The sequence below is a fragment of the Callospermophilus lateralis genome, chromosome 18 (assembly GCF_048772815.1).
Source record: "Callospermophilus lateralis isolate mCalLat2 chromosome 18, mCalLat2.hap1, whole genome shotgun sequence".
Classification (NCBI taxonomy): domain Eukaryota; kingdom Metazoa; phylum Chordata; class Mammalia; order Rodentia; family Sciuridae; genus Callospermophilus; species Callospermophilus lateralis.
In genome coordinates this window covers 51,373,384-51,391,828 of record NC_135322.1, presented here as the reverse complement: position 1 = coordinate 51,391,828, position 18,445 = coordinate 51,373,384, and the positions used below count along the sequence as shown (strand labels likewise).

The 18,445-nt window shown below is 35.9% G+C and overlaps 1 protein-coding gene across 1 annotated transcript in view; it reads right to left on the bottom strand.

Annotated features, from left to right (window-relative positions):
- Positions 1-1,940: 1,940 nt before the first annotated feature.
- Nfat5 (nuclear factor of activated T cells 5) overlaps positions 1,941-18,445 on the bottom strand; it is a 106,627-nt gene continuing 90,122 nt past the window's right edge. Inside the window, exons 11-14 of the mRNA XM_076839601.1 lie at positions 15,010-15,158; positions 11,667-14,163; positions 10,543-10,786; positions 1,941-9,753 (exon numbers count right to left, since the gene is read on the bottom strand). Of these exons, the coding sequence (XP_076695716.1) occupies positions 10,551-10,786; positions 11,667-14,163; positions 15,010-15,158 (2,882 nt within the window). The 3' untranslated portion in view covers positions 1,941-9,753; positions 10,543-10,550. The remainder of the gene's footprint in view (positions 9,754-10,542; positions 10,787-11,666; positions 14,164-15,009; positions 15,159-18,445) is intronic.

Below are 18,445 nucleotides of genomic sequence, written 5' to 3'. Positions count from 1 at the left end.
GGCAGGTATTCTATATATACTAAGCTACATCGCCAGCTCCTTTATTTCAAATATTTTTTAGTTGTAGTTGGACACAATACCTCTATCTATCTATCTATCTATCTATCTATCTATCTATCTACGGTGCTGAGGATCAAACCCAGGGCCCTTGCATATGCTAGTCATGTATTCTACCGTTGAGCCACAACTCCAGCCCTCACCAGTCAGCTCCTTTTAAACAAAATTTTATTTTTAGAAAGGTCTTGTTAAGTTACCCAGGCTGACCTTGAATTTGCAATCCTGCCTCAGCCTCCTGAGGCAATTATAAGTATGCATCTAGCTTAAGCTTTTTTACATACTATGTTCATGATATACATGTATCCTCTATAGTACAATTTAATATTTTTCTTATAATCTGGTAGGTATTCTTTTCAGTGATAGGGATAGATTCCAGGGCCCCACACATGCTAAGTACTCTACCTCAGAGCTACATACTCAGCCCATTATTACACATAAATTCTTTTTTTTTTTTGTACTGGGAATGAACTCCGGGGCACTCGACTACTGAGCCAATCCCTAGCCCTATTTTGTACTTTATTTAGAGACAGGATCTCACTGAGTTGCTTAGCGCCTGCCTTTTCTTTTTAATATTTATTTGTTTAGTTTTTTAGGTGGACACAATATCTTTATTTTTATGTGGTGCTGAGGATCAAACCCAGTGCCTCACACATGCCAGGTGAGCGCGCTACCACTTGAGCCACACCTCCAGCCCCAGCGCCTGCCTTTTCTGAGACTTGCTTTGAACTTGGAAAAATCCTCCTGACTCAGCCTCAGGAGCCACTGGGATTACAGGCATGTGCCACCACGCCCAGCATTTTATTTTATTTTTATGTGGTGCTGAGGATCAAACCCAGTGCCTCATGCATGTTAGGTGGGCACTCTACTACTGAGCCACAACCCCAGCCAACATAAATGTTTTTTTTAAAAAAAATTAATTTTTTTTTTTTTTTTTAGTTGTAGATGGACACAATACCTTTATTTTTATGTGGTGCTGAGGATCAAACCCAGTGCCTCACACATGCTAGGTAAGCGCTGTACCACTGAGCTACATACAACTCCAGCCCCCAAAGCTCATTGACTTGTTTCTATTTTTTGGTACTAGGGATTGAACCCAGGGTTGTTCTATGACTGAACTACATCCCTACTTCTTTGTATTTTGAGATTGAGTCTTCAGGTGGGCATAAAATAACTATTCAAGAAAATTTCTATATTTCATATATCTTTCCACATGTATCAGCTTCAGCTTCCCAAGTCACTATGATTACAGGTGTGACACTGGGCCTGGCTGAAATCCTTGAGTACAACTAGTAACAATATGCATCACACTCTGATAAACAATAATTTATATATACGGAAATAACTACCAAAAGAATAAAAAGGGATTACCTCTGGGTATGGGACTGAAGAGTAGGGAAACTTGGTTTTCATCAAAAGTACCTCCATGTGTATGTACTGCTTTATTAAACATAAAACATTTAGCTGGGCATGTGGCTTATGCCTATAATCCCAGCTATTCAGGAGGCTGAGGCAAGAGGATCACAAGTCCAAGACCAGCCTAAACAATTTAGGGACACCCTGTCTACAAATTAAAAAAATACAAGGACTGGGGATATAGCTCAATGATAAAGGAACCCTTGGGTTCAATTTCCAGTACCAGACAAACTAAATATAAAACATTTAAACTAAGAAAAACAAACATAAAAATTCTGTCATACTGTCATTTGTACTCTGCCTAGCAAAATGTATGATAGGCACAAAATAACTACTCAAGAAGATTTTTATATCTCATATACCTTTCCTAATGATTTAATAATTTCAACCACATATTCATGTTCTCAAAATTGACATTCACGCGCACACACTTAACTATGAGGAAAAAAAGAATGTTACCCACTGCAAAATGAAAACTTTCATTTTTTTATTTTTGACTGCAGCTGTTTACAGAAATATAGTTGCGAGTATACAAATGTTCCAATAGAAGCAAAATATCTTTTTAATATTTAACAAGTTATCACAGATAGCTAAAAACGCAGATGCAAATGAAATTCCCCCAGAGAACAAACTGAAAATATCTGGTGTCAGTGCTCTGAAATCCCAACTATGAAAGCCATATACACAAAAATGTAACCTTTATATCATTGCAGGACAATGGAAGAAGGCAGTTCAGTGGTTGATCAGTGTGCTCAAGCAAATACAATTAAAAATTTTAATGGCAGAATGGTAGCTAAACCACTTCAGAACAAATTATTGAAATATTTGTAGTACATTTATTAAGAGACTAAGAAGTGAATGAAACTCAGTAAAAGTTGTGCAAAAAGTAGCAACCACTTGGAGCTTATCATTAGATATAAGGAAATGAGGTGAGCAGATACATTCATTAGATCAAAAGAAATTAGCTCAAGTTCATTTGAATTGGTTTATAACTAGTAAGGTCACAATAACTTCAGTGCAGGACAGTTCTTTATCGGACACAGAAATATGATTCCAAATCCACCTTCAAATATCTGAGATCTGTGTGTGTGCGTGTGTGCGTGTGTGCGTGCATGTGTTGTCCTGAGGTTCATTAGCTAAAGTAAGAAGCAGCAACAAGCAGTCCCTAAAACCAGGCAATGACTTATGCGTGGGTTGTGTGTGTGTGTGTGTGTATGTGTGTGAACTGATGTGAGTGAGCAAGTGGGATGATATGGTTAAATAGAATTTTTAAAGGACGTATCACAAATTGGAGTTGAACAGAATTGTGGTAGAATGCTTTGGGTATAGGAATACATTATGCAATAAGGTGAGGAATAATAAAGGAGGAATGTAACTAGAGCATCTCCCAACAGTTTGCCTATGTATTTGCCAGCACCATGTATAGAGTAAGCCACTTCATTTCCACTGCTACTGTTATGGAAAGATAGCAGTGGCGAATTTTAGAAGTGAATATACATTTAGTTTTATACTGAAAAGTGAATTTTTGTTTCAGGAATTAATTAATTTGGTGATTTGTAAACAGTGAGTTTAGAGTAATTATGGAGGTACTGAATTACACAAGGAAATAAAAATGAATAAATCTATTTATCTTGTGGTTAGTTTATATTTAACATGATTCATACAACTGGGAAGGGAGAAATGCCCAAATTATACAATGTGTTATCTTGTTTAATATTTATCTTAGTAAATAACTCTTACTGAAGCATAAGCTTCTAGAATAGCTGTATCTTTAATGTAATATTCTTATACCAAGCAAGCTACTTTTAAAGAAGTTTTACTTATTACAAGTTACATAAGGTGCTATGTTGATCTGGCCAGCCATCTTACTTACTATCTCAGATACAAATATAATAACAAGGAATGATAATTTTGTTCTGAGAGTTGGTTTAGCCAGAGCAAAATTGTGGTCTGCTGGTAAAAGTAAGAGGCAATGAAAATAAAGTTTGTATTACACTGCCCACAATGTACCCATTTTATGGATAAACAGAAGATTTTAGCACCCATCAATTATTTTAGCTACTTAAATGTCATAACAATTAAAAAGAAATATAGAACACCGCACCTATATATATTTAAATCAGTCATTTAATGTAAACTTTGTGGTAAGTGGTAGGAAAATGCGAAACTAAGTTAACCGAATTATCAATTACTACACTAATTGCATATGTACATAAAATGTGTATTTTATAGGCAACTAAGAATTATCATTGTCAATAAATGATTACAGGTAATCATGTTAGGCTGAATTTACATAAATAATAATAATGTATAACTTTATTAGTGGGAAAATAAACTTTCTTGCTCTCACTAGATATCGTTTTTTCCACTGATTCTCAAACTTTAGTGTGCATCAGAATCATTAGGCAAGCTTGTTACAGACTGCTGGGCTTCGTTCCAGAATTCCTGATTCAGAATGTCTGGGATAACTAGCTTCCAGCTGATACTGATGCTAGCTGGCGGGCTGAGGACTATATTTTGAGAACCACTGGTTTACATAAACTATACTTATAGAAAACTATACACTAAAATGTTCCTATATACATGACACACAGGAAGGGGGTTAGTTTTAGTTTTAATTAACTCTCAAATATATAGATTAAAATGATGTGCTAAAGTGTAGTAATTTCTCCTTATAGTTACATTTCAAAATCTTAAAACCTACTATAAAGTCAATTTAGAAAATATCCACAATACTTATACCAAGTCAGCTATCCAAAATAAAAAGGGACAGAGTATTCTAAATAGTTAAAGATGTATTCATAAAGAAGGAATCATTACTATGTAGCATTCTTGGCTTCTTTGGAATGATTAAAGTGCATTATGTCAGTAGGGCATTAAGAATACTACATAAAGGTTTGCAGTCTTCAGTGCCACTAACAGTCACAAAATTACCTGCATGGGGAAAGCAGCTCTACTCCAAAGGTACTTCTGTCCTGACCTGTTGCTTGTGGCCCTTTCTTCAAGCACCACCCCATGGTAAGGAGCTGAAACAGAAGTAAAATTAACAAAACCAGGACACTCCAAGTGTATCTTATAGGAAGGAAATTATCATCTTAGGTCTGAAGGAACTCAATATATAATTTCTTCTGACATTAGTTTACTTAAGCAAATTAACTGAGGTTCTAATGGGCAAGAAGTAAACTTCTTTGCTGCTTAGTTAAGAAAATTGACATTACTCAACCTCTGTTTTAGTGATTTTATTTCATCATCTAATTAAGATAGGAAAAGATGTTTAAATAGTTCCTTCTTGAAATTTAACTATATATAAAATTTCATTAGTTTTCTGATAAGAACTATCATCAGTTGATTGAGATGAAGAATGAAGATATATATATTTGTTGTTGTTACTGGGGATTGGACGGATCCAGGGGTGCTACAGTTAATTTATATAAGCCTAAAGAGTATAATTCTGTCATCTTTCATTTACTCTCCCTAAAAGATCGATTCTAGTAATGCCATCTTTTCTGCTATTCTTAAGCCAAAGGAATTTATGAAGTTGTTTTCTATGGTGGTCAAAAAATGGAGGAAAGAATGGCTAAATGGAAAAAGTGAAAGTTGGGACCTATTAAAGTCAGGTTTTTACATGGTTGTGGCAAAGCAAAAATACTATTATAAGAAGGGGGCACTCTTAAGGTAAAAAGGCACTTTTCCATAAACATTTAATCTAGATATAAAATATTAATGTAAAAATATCCTGTAATAGTAAGTAAAAACATAATTTTAATCAATAAATAAGGTTTAGAATGGCATGAAATGAAGAGATTCGAAAAAAAACTGGAGTACTGAGACAACTCATGAACGATACATATTATTTTGATAAATACTGTGTTATGAACATTATAATCAATTTAGCTCTAATGTCACAAACAAACAGAAGGGAAAACCTCTTCTGAATATGTTATGAGAGTCTACTATTCCTCTTACTAGGGTATATACTCTGAGTTCTTTTTCTTTTTTCTTTTTTTGGTGATACTGGGGATTAAATCCAGGGTCTCTTACCTGCTACCACTGGGTTACAACCTCAGCTCTGAGTTACTTTCTAATGTATCTGCTGAATTACACACACTTGCTTTTACTGAGTTCTTCCAAATAACCAAAAGCCTACAGATAAGATGGCCATTAGGATAAAACCTATGTTCAAGATACAAAATAAAGGTAACAGGTCTCATGTAATTTTCAACTAGGAAGTAGATATGAAAACAGAATTTTTCACCAGAAAAATACAAATTTCACAGATCACTCCTAGTAAATATTTATAACAATGCTGAATTTAAGAATTTAATTATTAAATCTTGTATTCTGAACTTATATGTTGATGCGTCTAACAGATTTCAGTTTTCCAAAACAAACAATTTATAATGGCTGAAAAAATAAAAAAGAATAATTATAGTAGTTCTGGAGGGACACAGATACAATTTCTTCCTCATTTCCTTTGACAGTATTTTTTCCAAGTTTGATTAGCCAAGGTTCTGATGGGTAAGAAATACACTGTAATGAAACTGTAGACTATATTACAAAAAAGAAAAGAAAGGAAGAAAGGATGGAAGGAGAGAAGGATGATCCCTCTATAATAAACAAAGCCCTTTAAAAACCTGTTCTATGGAGACAATAGACTTGCACTGACTAAATAACATGATACTCTAATCACAAAGGTAATAATGATAAAGCTCAGAAGCAAAGTATAACTATTAACTATTTTTTCCCATTGGTTTGGATATATAATGGAATGGTAATAAGGAATTAAATACACACACAAACACACACATCGAGAGAGAGAGAGAGAGAGAGAGAGAGATAAGCTCCAAGCATTTATGTGAATTGCTAAAAGCAAGAACAATTCAATGTACCAATACAAAGAAATAAAATGTGGTTCACAGTTTATTTAGGTCCTTCTGCCATAAATAAATTTAATAAATTGTTGTTTCCAAGGTCTTAGCTGGCTTACTGAGTCTCCCTCATGTGTAGCTCTAATTTGTAACAGTAATTTGGAAACAGTAATTAGCACACATATCAACCACTGAGCTAACTCTTCAATAAAGACAAATACTCTTTGTAACCAAATCATATATTCAGAATGTTGTACTTAACATTGACCTTTCGGGGTAAGGAACATTTAACAATGTAAAAAACAAAACAAAACAAAACTATCATTATTGATTAAGAATATGGTAGCATAGCACAGCCCTTGTATAAATAACCACAAGATTTATGAGAATAAAAATTGGGGTTTCTGCCTTCATCCAATCAAACCACTACAGTTCAGGTTTATGTTCTGTTCTAAACTTAGATATTACAAAACAGAAAATTGGTCCCAGTGACTTGGCATTGCCAATCAGCATAAGAATAAAACCCCTTGCTAAACCACAGAACAGACTGAAGTCACCACACAAGCCAGTCTTCTTGCCACTACTTTAGCCATGGTACAGTATTAACAACATTCTAATGGGAACTTGGTGAACAAATAGACTTCCAAGTCTCCTATATGATATCAGAAAAAAATTCACAATATTGAGAAGTAAACATTTTGAAAAAATTTCTACTACTACTATTTTTCTATTTATTCTTTTAATACCTCTGGGTTTGTTTTCTCTGACATTATTCTCTAGGGTTAGAGTTTTACATTTTAAAGCAAGCACTGGATTGTGTGGTTGATCCTTCTCACAACCTGAACTATATTTGGTGATTTACTCCTGATAGGGACCTGGGGAAAAGAGATATATTGAGGAAAATACTTTTGGTTCAGAATTTATAAAGTAGCTCTGGATATTACAAGATGGGGAAAATGTTATTAAAATTACAAACATGATTTTTTTAGTGTTTTTATAAATAAAAGGCATAGAATACAGAAAGCCAATTAATAATAACAATAACAACAATAATAAAATATTAAATATATAGTGAGCAAAGACTGAATGGCTCATTCTTATGAAACACCATTTGACACAACTGCCTCAATAGGTTTCCTTACTCTTTAACATTTTGCTGAGATCCAGCAAACACACAGTAAGCTAGCTGCCTTTAGCCCACTAATAACATCAAGGAACTGCCTGATGGAATGGCTACAGATGAACAGGTCATTTGTTTCAAAAGGTACTTAAATATCTCAATAAAGACATAACAAACCCACCCCCCCTCACTGTTATCAGACGCCACGTTGTGGTAGAACATCAGACAAACTCACAAATTTACCACAAAAATGTGTGGCAAAAAAAGAATAGTTTATATATATGTATATATATAAATTTCTATATTTATGCCAATGTACTCACTCAGTACAAATAGCAAAATAGTATACCATTTCCTAAATACAAAATATAGCTTTCCAAAAAAATGAAACACACATTAGATATAAACCATCCAAAACTTGAACGATTGAAAACTGTATTCAAAATTAAATGACCCAGAGTAGGTCTCTTTCTGAAAAGTTCCCTTCATATCGGCAAGAAGCCTGTACTACTGAAAACGTAATTCAATGCCTCTCAATCAGAGAGAAGAGAAAGAAAGAAAGGGTTTGGGGTGGAAGAAAGAATATATGACAATAACAGAAAAAAACAAATTAGAAGAGCACATTCAAAAAACAAAAGAAGACCATCATGAAAAGGGGTTATATTTGGCTGTATAAACAAAACCAAACACCATGATTCCACAGTTCAACTAAATATATAGGATAGAAAAATAACAGAAAAGTAGCCTTTAACAACGATTAACAGGCTATTTTTTTTTTAACACTTAAAAGAAAGGGACAAGGATATCAACACACAGAAGCCACACACACGTTGGCCTTACACTGCATTGACAGCTTTCCACAAGCCAAAAGGGAGACATAAGCACGTGTCCAGACACAGGTGGTAGAAGCAGGCATCCCATGGGTGGCAAGAACACCCAAAACTGTGTAACTAATGCTACAACTGCAAGTTCTGGAGTGTGGTATTTTGCTCTTTATAGATGTAACACAAGTTAATTCTTCATTTTAAGTCAATGATATGACCCTGTAAAGCCTAAGGCTTGTGGGAACCATCAGGTAAGTGACCATTTCAAACTATAAAGCACTGAGGTGACAACTGAATTATACTCACTGCAGCTCAGGGAGAAGTAACGTTTCAAGAAATTTTAGTTTGCCTTTTTTTTTTTTTGTAAATGAAAATTTATTCTGTTTTCTATTAGAAGGAAAATTTTAAAGACTTCAGAACAGCACCGTTCATGAAAAAAAAAAAAAAAATACATTGTTTTCTCAGGAATCAACTTCCAATAATTCCTAAAAGAGGACTCCTTGCCCTGTGCTGCAGGATTGCTAGGTCACCCTGAATCAAAATGGCCTTTTCCTTTAAATTGCTACAGGGTCACAAAGCCAGTAGTGATATTAACAGTTATCTAAAATAAAGTGAAAAATGAGGTGGAAAATAATACAGATGCATATAAAAAGGAAATACCCAGCCAAAGACTGGATTAAGAAGAAACAGACTCAGATGACTCTGTTAGTTTAAACTACTGTAGGAGGATATTAGAATATAATTTACCATGTATTACCCCCTTCATTTCTTACAGAGCAAAATAATGATTTTTCTATACAGTTATGGCTAAACCCCTTAGTGGAAACACAGAGAACTAACAACTCTTTGAAAAATAAAATCAATAGCATTCCAGCTGTCTCCATTTTTGTGTGTTATCTGCCTTTGCATTTAATCAAGTTTGTAGAATTTTTATTATAGCTCACTTGTCAGAATGTTACCCCTTCAGTTTCTCCATAAAAACTGAAAAAGATTTCTTCACTTTGGCCAACAGCTGTGCTTTTTATGGTGAAAAAAATCACAGCCTTTATTATTATTGAATTTTACTTTTTTATAAGCCATTACTTGACTAAAATAATGCAGGAAAGAAAATAATGAAGAATAAAAGTAAACATGACAATTATTATTTCCTAATAGCAATAATAACTGAGTGGTCCAGTCTTGAATTTAAATTGCACTCTTTTAAGAGAAATTACAACTAGGAAAATAACAATTCTGTCAGCTGGAAACTCAAATAGATTCTCAGTCATTATTGTTATCAGGAATAAAAAATAAGATGTTAACATTGATGGCTAATCACTGCAACAGGTAGCACAGGTGTGCTCTTTTGCAGTCAGAGTAAAATCTATCCATTTACTCAAGTACAATTTTTCATATTGTTTTGTTTTAGTAATATTCATAAAACTACAAGTTTGCAGGACATCTTGGAATCACGGTATTCTTCATGGAATTTCTAAAAAAGAAAAAAAAAAGTTTTATTACCTCACTAGCAAAGGAAACATTTATAAAGTGTCACTGGGAATGATTCCAAAGTGAATTACAGTATTATAAATGAATCTTTATCATATTTGTTCTTCAACAAACATCTGTAACTCAGTTTTTGGTTTTTTTTCAATGCTGCAGATTGAACCCAGGGCCTGTGCATGTGAGGAAAGCACTCTATCAACTGAGCTATATCCCCAGCTCTTAATATTTTTTGAAGAAAGGAGAAATGAGACATGACCATATTCAATATATAATAAAAGGGAAATACTATTTTCATTCATTAGATATTCTGTCATCCCAAGGTAAAGAAACTTAGAGATAAAAGGAATGCCTAATATTAACAATATAACCATAAACTACCATTCAAATTGCATGGGTTGCTGTTCTTGATTCACTGGGGCCATATAAAAAAAGTGCCATCAGCCAGGCACAGAAGGTGCACACCTGGAATCACAGCAGCTTGGAAGGCTGAAGCAGAAAGATCACGAGTTCAAAGTCAGCCTCAGCAACTTAGCAAGGTCCTAAGCAACTTGGTGAGACCCTATCTTAAAAAAAAGGGTGTGTGTGTGGGGTGTACTGAGGATTGTTGTTTAGTGCTGGGTTCAATATCTAATACAAAAAAAAAGTACTATCTTGGAAAAGTCATATTTAAAAAAAGATTTCAAGTCTAAGCAGTGCTATTACTTAAATCAAATCTGTTGAGAAAATAAGTTATTAATCAATATTTTTCAGTAAGAAGCCAACATACAATACTTACATATCCAGTTAAAAGGAGCCAGTCAAGTTGTTCCCTTGGTTTTGTAATGAAACAAGCAAATCAATCTTTTCGATGTTCTGGTTGGTGTTCATAGAAGATGCCAGTGGAGAACTCTCTGGCATTTGCTGAGAAAGAAGTGTTGTCACAGGTGACTGTCCCTCATTTTGTGGTTGGCCTGGCTGACTTATGGCCATCAACTGATCGGGCAATGTAGCTGGTCCAGAGGTTAAAAGCTGACTACAGTCTGCAGAAACATTAAAAACGGAAGCTACCTGATTAGTTAAGGTTCATGAGAAAATATTTATTAGTTAAGAGAAATTCATTACTGTGTTCACCCAGTATATTACTAAAAATAAGGCACCTAACAATCTAAAAAAAAGGTTTTTGCAGAATGGTACTGGAATTTTTCTTAGGTTTCCTCTCTGCAGTATAAAAGCTAGATTGCAGGTGGGTCCCACTCTATCTGGCTTGACTGAGATATTATCCATCATTCTTACTTTATTTTCCTTTCAAGGTTATAACTTGAAAAGTCAAACATACATTTTAATATGTTACCACATTTAATTCTCTCAATACCCTTGTCAAGCAAGTAATATGATCACTGTTTTGGATGTGGAAATTAAGGCCCATAAAATTTGTCCACAATCTCACTATCTTTAATTGGTAGAATTTTGTTTTTTACCCCAGTACTGAGGATAAAACCCAGGGGCATTTTTTTTTTTTAATATATATTTTTTTAGTTGTAGTCGGACACAATGCCTTTATTTTATTTATTGTTATGTGGTGCTGAGGATCGATCCCAGCGCTTCACATGTGCTAGGCGATTGCTCTACCGAGGAGCCACAACCCCTGGCGGGGCACTTTATCAGAGTTATATTTTTCTTCTTTTTATTATTTTGAGATACAGTCTTGCTAAGTTGCCAGGGCTGGCCTTGAACTTGCAATTCTCCTGCTTTAGCTTCTAGAGTTGTTGGGATTACAGGCATGCACCATTGTGCCAAGCTAATTGGTAGAATTCTAAGTAAAATCTGTGCTTTTAAAATGACTGCATTTTGCTTCCTTCTAATACTAATAATCATTTGACCATTTCAATTGAATAATAAAAAAGTAGAAAAGTTTCTTACTATTCTGAATGCCAAACAGGAACATTCCTGAAGTCTGCTGAGATGAGCCAGGAGAATTCTGTAGTTGGTTCATTGTACCTCCTGCAGTATTGTGAAATAAAGTAGCTTGTGACTGAGGTGAAGATGTGGCTCCCTGGATTCCAGGCATGTTGTTCTGAGGAGAATAAAGAGGAGACTGTTGCATTTCTTGTTGGTTTATACTGGTCTGTAGTGCAGACATGGATGCTGGAGAGAGGAAGAGTGTTACTTGCTGCTCTTGAGAACTAGGTGACCCTTGTACCAACTGAATCTGAGGAGAGCTATGGAATAAGGAAGTCTGTGATGACTCAGATTGGTTAGGACCTGGGTTCTGAAGTGAGGAAACTGTGGGCTGATTCTGAAATTGCATGGGTTGCTGTTCTTGATTCATTGGGGCCATATTACTTTGTTGGTGAAAAATTGACTGGCTCTGTTGCTCTTGACTAGCCATTGGATTTTGATTTGGGCTGAATATCATGTTTGGTGGTGGTTGCTTTTGAGATGCTATTGTAGCCATAGTATTCTGATTACTGAATAAAATGCTCTGCTGCTGTTGCTGCTGCTGTTGCTGTTGCTGCTGCTGCTGTTGCTGCTGCTGCTCCTGGGATGAAGAGTTATTCTGCATGGCAACTATTGAGTGTTGTGACTGGAAAATTGCTCCTTGTTGATTTTGAGGCATTGGATTAGGTGGAAGGGAGCCCAAGGACACCTGAGGCTGAAATAAACCTTGCTGGGAAGATTGTGCCTGTTCTTGGGATAGCATAGGGGTCTGGATATGTGATATTGAAGTCTGCTGTTGGAAAGCAGCTTGCTGTTCAGTGTTTGACGTTGACTGAAGTGGAGAAATTGAGTTCTGTGCTGCAAAAAATGAAATCTGCTCTTCTTGGGATACTGTGTTAGACTGAAGATTATTCATAGAACTTTGGGAAAGAAATATGTTGGGTGACTGCTGGTCTTGTGCAACTGAAGAACCCTGTAACACAGCGATGGTACTCTGAGAGTGAAACATTGGAGACTGCATTTGTTCAGAGGAAGTTGTAGAAGTTTGACTGTGGACAATAGGATTTGGACTATGAAAAATAGAACCTTGAGTTTCCTGGGAAAGGTTTTGAGCATCAGCAATAGGATTCTGAGGATGAAAAAGTTGAGCCTGTGAATGAGAAGACTGCTGCAGAAAATTCCCAGACTGAAGTGACATCATCTCATTCCCTTGCTGGAATAAACCATTACCTTGTTGCTGGGTACTACTATTCTGAACACTCATCATACTTTTTGTTGATGAAAAAAGGTTAACTTGAGGTTGATTGTCCCCGCTATGTTGCATTTGGACCATGGTCTGAAAGACACTGTTCTGAATCTGTTTTGTTTGTGCTCCAGTTTCTTCACCATCTCCTGAACTTGATGTCTGAAACATGGTAGTGCCAGGGGTTGCAACCTGCTGTGTGGTGGTTGTGGATGTTTCATTTCCAGAAACTGCAGGAGGCGAAGAAAACAATTCACATTGCATTTGCATGTCCTCATTGGTAGGTAGTGCACTCATTATATGAGAAGGCTGCTGGTAAACTGGTGACTGCTGAAGGTTTCCATTTGCTGAAGCTGTTGAAGGGAATAACTCTGACTGAATTTGGGCAGCTGCCTGGCAAATACTCTGCTGCATCTCCATAACCATTGCAGCTGATGATTCCATCACTTGTTGTTGCTGTTGTTGCTGTTGTTGATTTGACAATGTGTTTTCAGTCTGTGGATGAACACTTTCAGCTCTTCCAGGTATTAAATTATCTGGTCTGGTGTGGACTGCGGACTCGGTTGAGGAAAACATGCCAGGGCTTACACTATTTTGAATTTGACTGACTTGTTGAAAAATGTCTGCACTAAGTTGTTCTTGAACATTCTCATTACCATCTGGAGCTGAAAATAAAACTGAAGATAACTGTTGTTGTGCCTCTAAAACTTGTTGGACCAAGTCAACACTTCCACTGCTGCCACTAGTAGTACTTCCTGTAAAACTTCCTGCTTGCAACTGCTGAATAGTATTCTGTAGCTGACTCACACTATTTGGTGATGGAAAAATATTTGATGAAATCTGCTGCTGTAAAGTCTGTGCTTGTTCTTGCAGTGGTGACTGCTGCTGTTGCTGTGACCCCTCAGTAAGTTGTGACAAATTAACTACTGTACCATCTGACTGTAATACTTCTCTAGACTGAGTTTCTCTTGTTTGAAATTGCGTAGCCTGCTGTAGTAGCGCATCACTGCTGGGCAACTGACTAGTTGCAGAAACTGCTGGAAAGGTCCCAGGCTGTGAGATGTCCTGTGTTTGGATAGTTGTCAGGCTCTCTGGGTTGTATGCCTTGGGTTGAAGTTGCTGCTTTTCATTTTCAGAGGGTAAGTGAGAAGATGATGGTGATGAAAAGGACCCATTTCCTGCTATGTTAGAGATGTTTTCTAAAGTTTGCTGAGTTGATCCAACTGTCTTTGTAGTCTAAAAAATAAAAATCCCAAATAATGTTTATATATACATTAAACAAGCATATGATACTTAAAAATAATTACTATTCTAAAAATGTAAGTAGGACCAATTTTCTGAATTACCATTAATAAAACAGGTATAAGACAATGGACTCTCCATGATAACATGGGGTATGATTTTAAAGTACTATAAATAAAGACAGTCAAAGAAGTAGAATAATAATTAGCTGTTGATATGCTCAGACAAATAAAGGATAACAAGGGAACATTAATTCTACGGTTCATAAAGGGTAGACTTCAAAATGCCTCAATATTGTGGATCTTCAGTGACATTACAGTAGGAAAAAACAAGTGAAAAAGGAAAGGGGAGTGCTGGGGTTGTGGCTCAGCGGTAGAGCGCTTGCCCAGCACGTGCGAGGCCCAGGGTTCAATCCTCAGCACCACATAAAAATAAATAAAATAAAGGTATTGTGTCCAATTACAACTAAAAAATAAATATTAAGAAAAAAAAGGAGGGCTGGGGATGTGGCTCAAGCGGTAGCGCGCTCGCCTGGCTTGCGTGCGGCCCGGGTTCGATCCTCAGCACCATATACAAACACAAAGATGTTGTGTCCCCTGAAAAACTAAAAAAAAAAAAAAAATAAATATTAAAATTAAAAAAGAAAAAAAAGGAATGGAGAGTGATGAGAAAAGACTGGAAACAGATTAACATAAAATGTTCCTAATTGTGAAAATGCTTAAAATTAGTTATTTTTATTAATCATATGCAATGCAAAACAAATATGAAAGAAATAGAAAAAAAAGAAATACAGCAGTTTTTATAAGGTTCAGATTTGGAGCACTGGTCAATATAACTTACCTTAAAAATAGGGGAAGATCTTTTTTCTGCTGTTACTTCCATTGGAGTAACATCTTCACTCTTAATCATACTGCTCGATATGAGTGGAGTGATGAGGGCATTGGGAAGAATATTTACCTTATCTAAGTTACATCCAGTAGTTTTCATTGCTGCACCCAAGAGAAAAATGAGAGTTTACTTTTTTTTGCACAAGTGGGCGGGGGTGGAGGTGGGTACCAGGGATTGAACTCAGGGACACTTGGCCACTAAGCTACATCCCCAGACCTATTTTGTATTTTATTTAGAGACAGGGTCTCACTGAATTGCTTAGCACCTTTGCTGGGGCTGGCTTTGAACTTTGATCCTCCTGCCTCAGCCTCTGGAGCTGCTGGGATTACAGGTGTGCGCCACTGCGTCCAGCTATTTATTTGTTTATTTATTTTACATGGTGCTGAGGATTGAACCTAGTGCCTCACACATGCTAAGCAATTGCTTCTACTACTGAGCTACAACCCCAGTACTGAGTTCACTTTTTTGTTGTTGTTGTTGTCATATTGAAGACCGAACTCAAGGGAGCTTTACCACTAGGCTACACCCTTAGTTCCTTTCATTTTTTTTTTTTTTAAATTTTGAGACAGGGTTTCATTAAGTTGCTGTTGCTGGCCTCAAACTTGCAATCCTTCTGCCTCAGCTTCCCAAGTCATTGGGATTAAAGGTGTGTGCCACTGCTCCAGTCCAACATCTGATTTGTGATAGTATTGATATCAGTTGATTTTCTTTTTTCATTCAAGTTATAATTTTCCTGGTTCAGAGTATGACTTTAAATTTTTGTTTCCTGGCCATTTTGGACATTATGTTAGGAGACTCTTTCTTGGTTCTACTTAAGTCTATTTTAGTAGATAGTTACTTATTTAACCTGTGTAGGTTGTCTCTACTTAAGTGTACTGTAGTTTCAATGACAATTGTTTTCTAAGTCTTATTCTGGTCTGTTGTATTATTCTGGCTCTTCTTGACCTAACTAAAATTCTTTATATACAGAGATACAAAAAATGGTGCTCTATATGTGTAATAAGGATTATAATGCATTCCACTATTGTCTGTATTTAAAAAAAATAATAAAATCAATAAAAAAAGATATGTACTTAAAAAAAATAAAATTCTTTTTTTTTAACATGACAGTAGAGTGTATTTTGACATTGCACATACATAGAGTGTAACTTCCCATTCTTGTGGTTGTACATGATGTGGAGTTACACTGGTTGTGTTTTCATATGTGAATTTACAAGAGAGTTATGTCCAATCCATTCTATGTCTTTCCTATCCACCCTTGCCTCCCTCCAGCTGCATTCTTGCTGCTGGTATTGCCTAATGAATGAAAGGTGCTTCCCTGGGCTACCTGATGTCTTTGATGGGAGTGAGAGATGTGGGACTGTAATAACAGAAGGCATTTTTCCTGGATTTTCTCTGATCTTCTAGTGCCAATAGGCTTCCCAGGTTTCCCATTCTATCACTGCTTGTGCTTCTGGGAGTAGAGAAGCAGGCATATAGGCTGTCTTTTGCCATTTGGTAAAGGCTTGGGAGACTCCAGGCCTGGTTCACTTTTTGCCTCTGGGTTTCATTCTGTCACTGAATGGAAGTTTGAGAAATGCTTGGCCTAGATCTTTCTGCTATTTGGGTAAGGATAAGAAAACCCTGGGGGGTGGGGTTGTGGCTCAGACACAGAGTGCTCACCTAGCATGTGTTAGGCACTGGGTTCAATCCTCAGCACCACATAAAAATAAAATAATGATATTGTGTTCACCAATAACTAAAAGATAAATATTAAAAAAAGAAAAGAAAAGAAAACCCTGGGCTTGCTAGCACCCCAAGTGCAGACAGAGGGTCTTATTGTTGCCTGGTGGGAAAAGGGGATGCATTGGCTCCTGGGTTCTGTTGTTGCCATTCCTGCAGACGGACAGACTGATCACTGATGCTAGCATGTGATCTGTAAGTTAGAGGTTAATCTCTGAAATGTAGGAAGGCCCTATTTCAAAATAAAAAGGACTGGAGATATATCTCAGTGGCAAAGAGTCCCTGGATTTAATTGTAAGTACCACAAAAACAAACAAAAGAACCAAAAAAAAAAAGTTTTCTCTTCTACCCATGCCAAATAATTCAATCCCAAGCATCCAAAATAAATAAATAAAAAGAATTGAAATTTATAAGAGAGGAAATAAGAGAGAGACTTTTGAGGGGAAATTGACGTTTCTACCTCTGTCATTTACTAGCTGTGTGATCTTTTTTTTCCCCCCTGTGGTGCTGAGGATGGAACCCAGGGCCTTGTGCATGTGAGGCAAGCATTCTACCAAATAAACTATAACCCAGCCCTAGCTGGGTGATCTTGAACAAATCACTTAACCTCTCTAAGCTTTGGTTTACTGCCTATAAAGTGAGGCTGAACTAGATAATGGTTCCTCAAAACTTCCAAATCTTGCCATACTATTACATCCAGTTAGAGAAAAATAAATACTCTCAAATATTTTTCACATTCATCTAATTAACCACTCCCTACAAAGCTGAAACTCAAAGAATGCATAGAAATATTTTATCTCTAGGTCCTAAATAGGCATAAGAGTGTTTAAGCAATCTACTTGTTTATATTTAATATACCTGAACCCATATAGATATAGGAAACTTTCTAAAATATTCCCAAGAAACTGTTGACAACAGTATGCACTGCATACTTCATTTTACTGACTTAAATTACTTTTGTGATAAGGATATATACACAGGTGGGTAAAATTAACTTTAGAGAGAAAACTTTCAATATCTAGCTGTAATATAATCTTTGGGTATCAAGTTCTAAATCATATTGTAATTGATAGCTATTTATAAGAATGAATCTTCAGGGATTATTACCATAACACAAATTTAAAAGACATTTTCACTGCTCAGCCCTCATCATTAAAGTACAGCTAATTAAATTTTCACACAGCATCTTGACATAATACTAAAGCTCTGATTTCAAGGAATCACCAAAATAAGCTATCTGTGGAAAATAATTCCTTTCTGAAAATGATGGCTTTTTAAAAATCAGAAATCTCTATTTAATATCACTGCATTTAAGATGACAAATTTAAAGTTTAAACTGATTAGACAGTTTAATATTTAATTAAATTATATAAATCCTCATAAAATTATTTTTTATCCTACCTCAACTGATATGGTAATTTTCAAAATAAGAAAGTTTGAATTATTCTGCGTGCAGTGGTACATGCCTACAATTCCCAGCAACTCAGAGGCCGAAGCAGAAGGATCTTAAGTTCCAGGCCAGCTTCAGCAATTTAGTGAGGCTCCCAAGCAACTTCTCAGAATAAAAAAATAAAAAGGCTAGAGGATGGATGGAGCTCAGTGGTATTGCCACAAAGTTCAATCCCTCGTACTAAAAAACAAACAAAAAGTCTGAATTGTAAAAAAT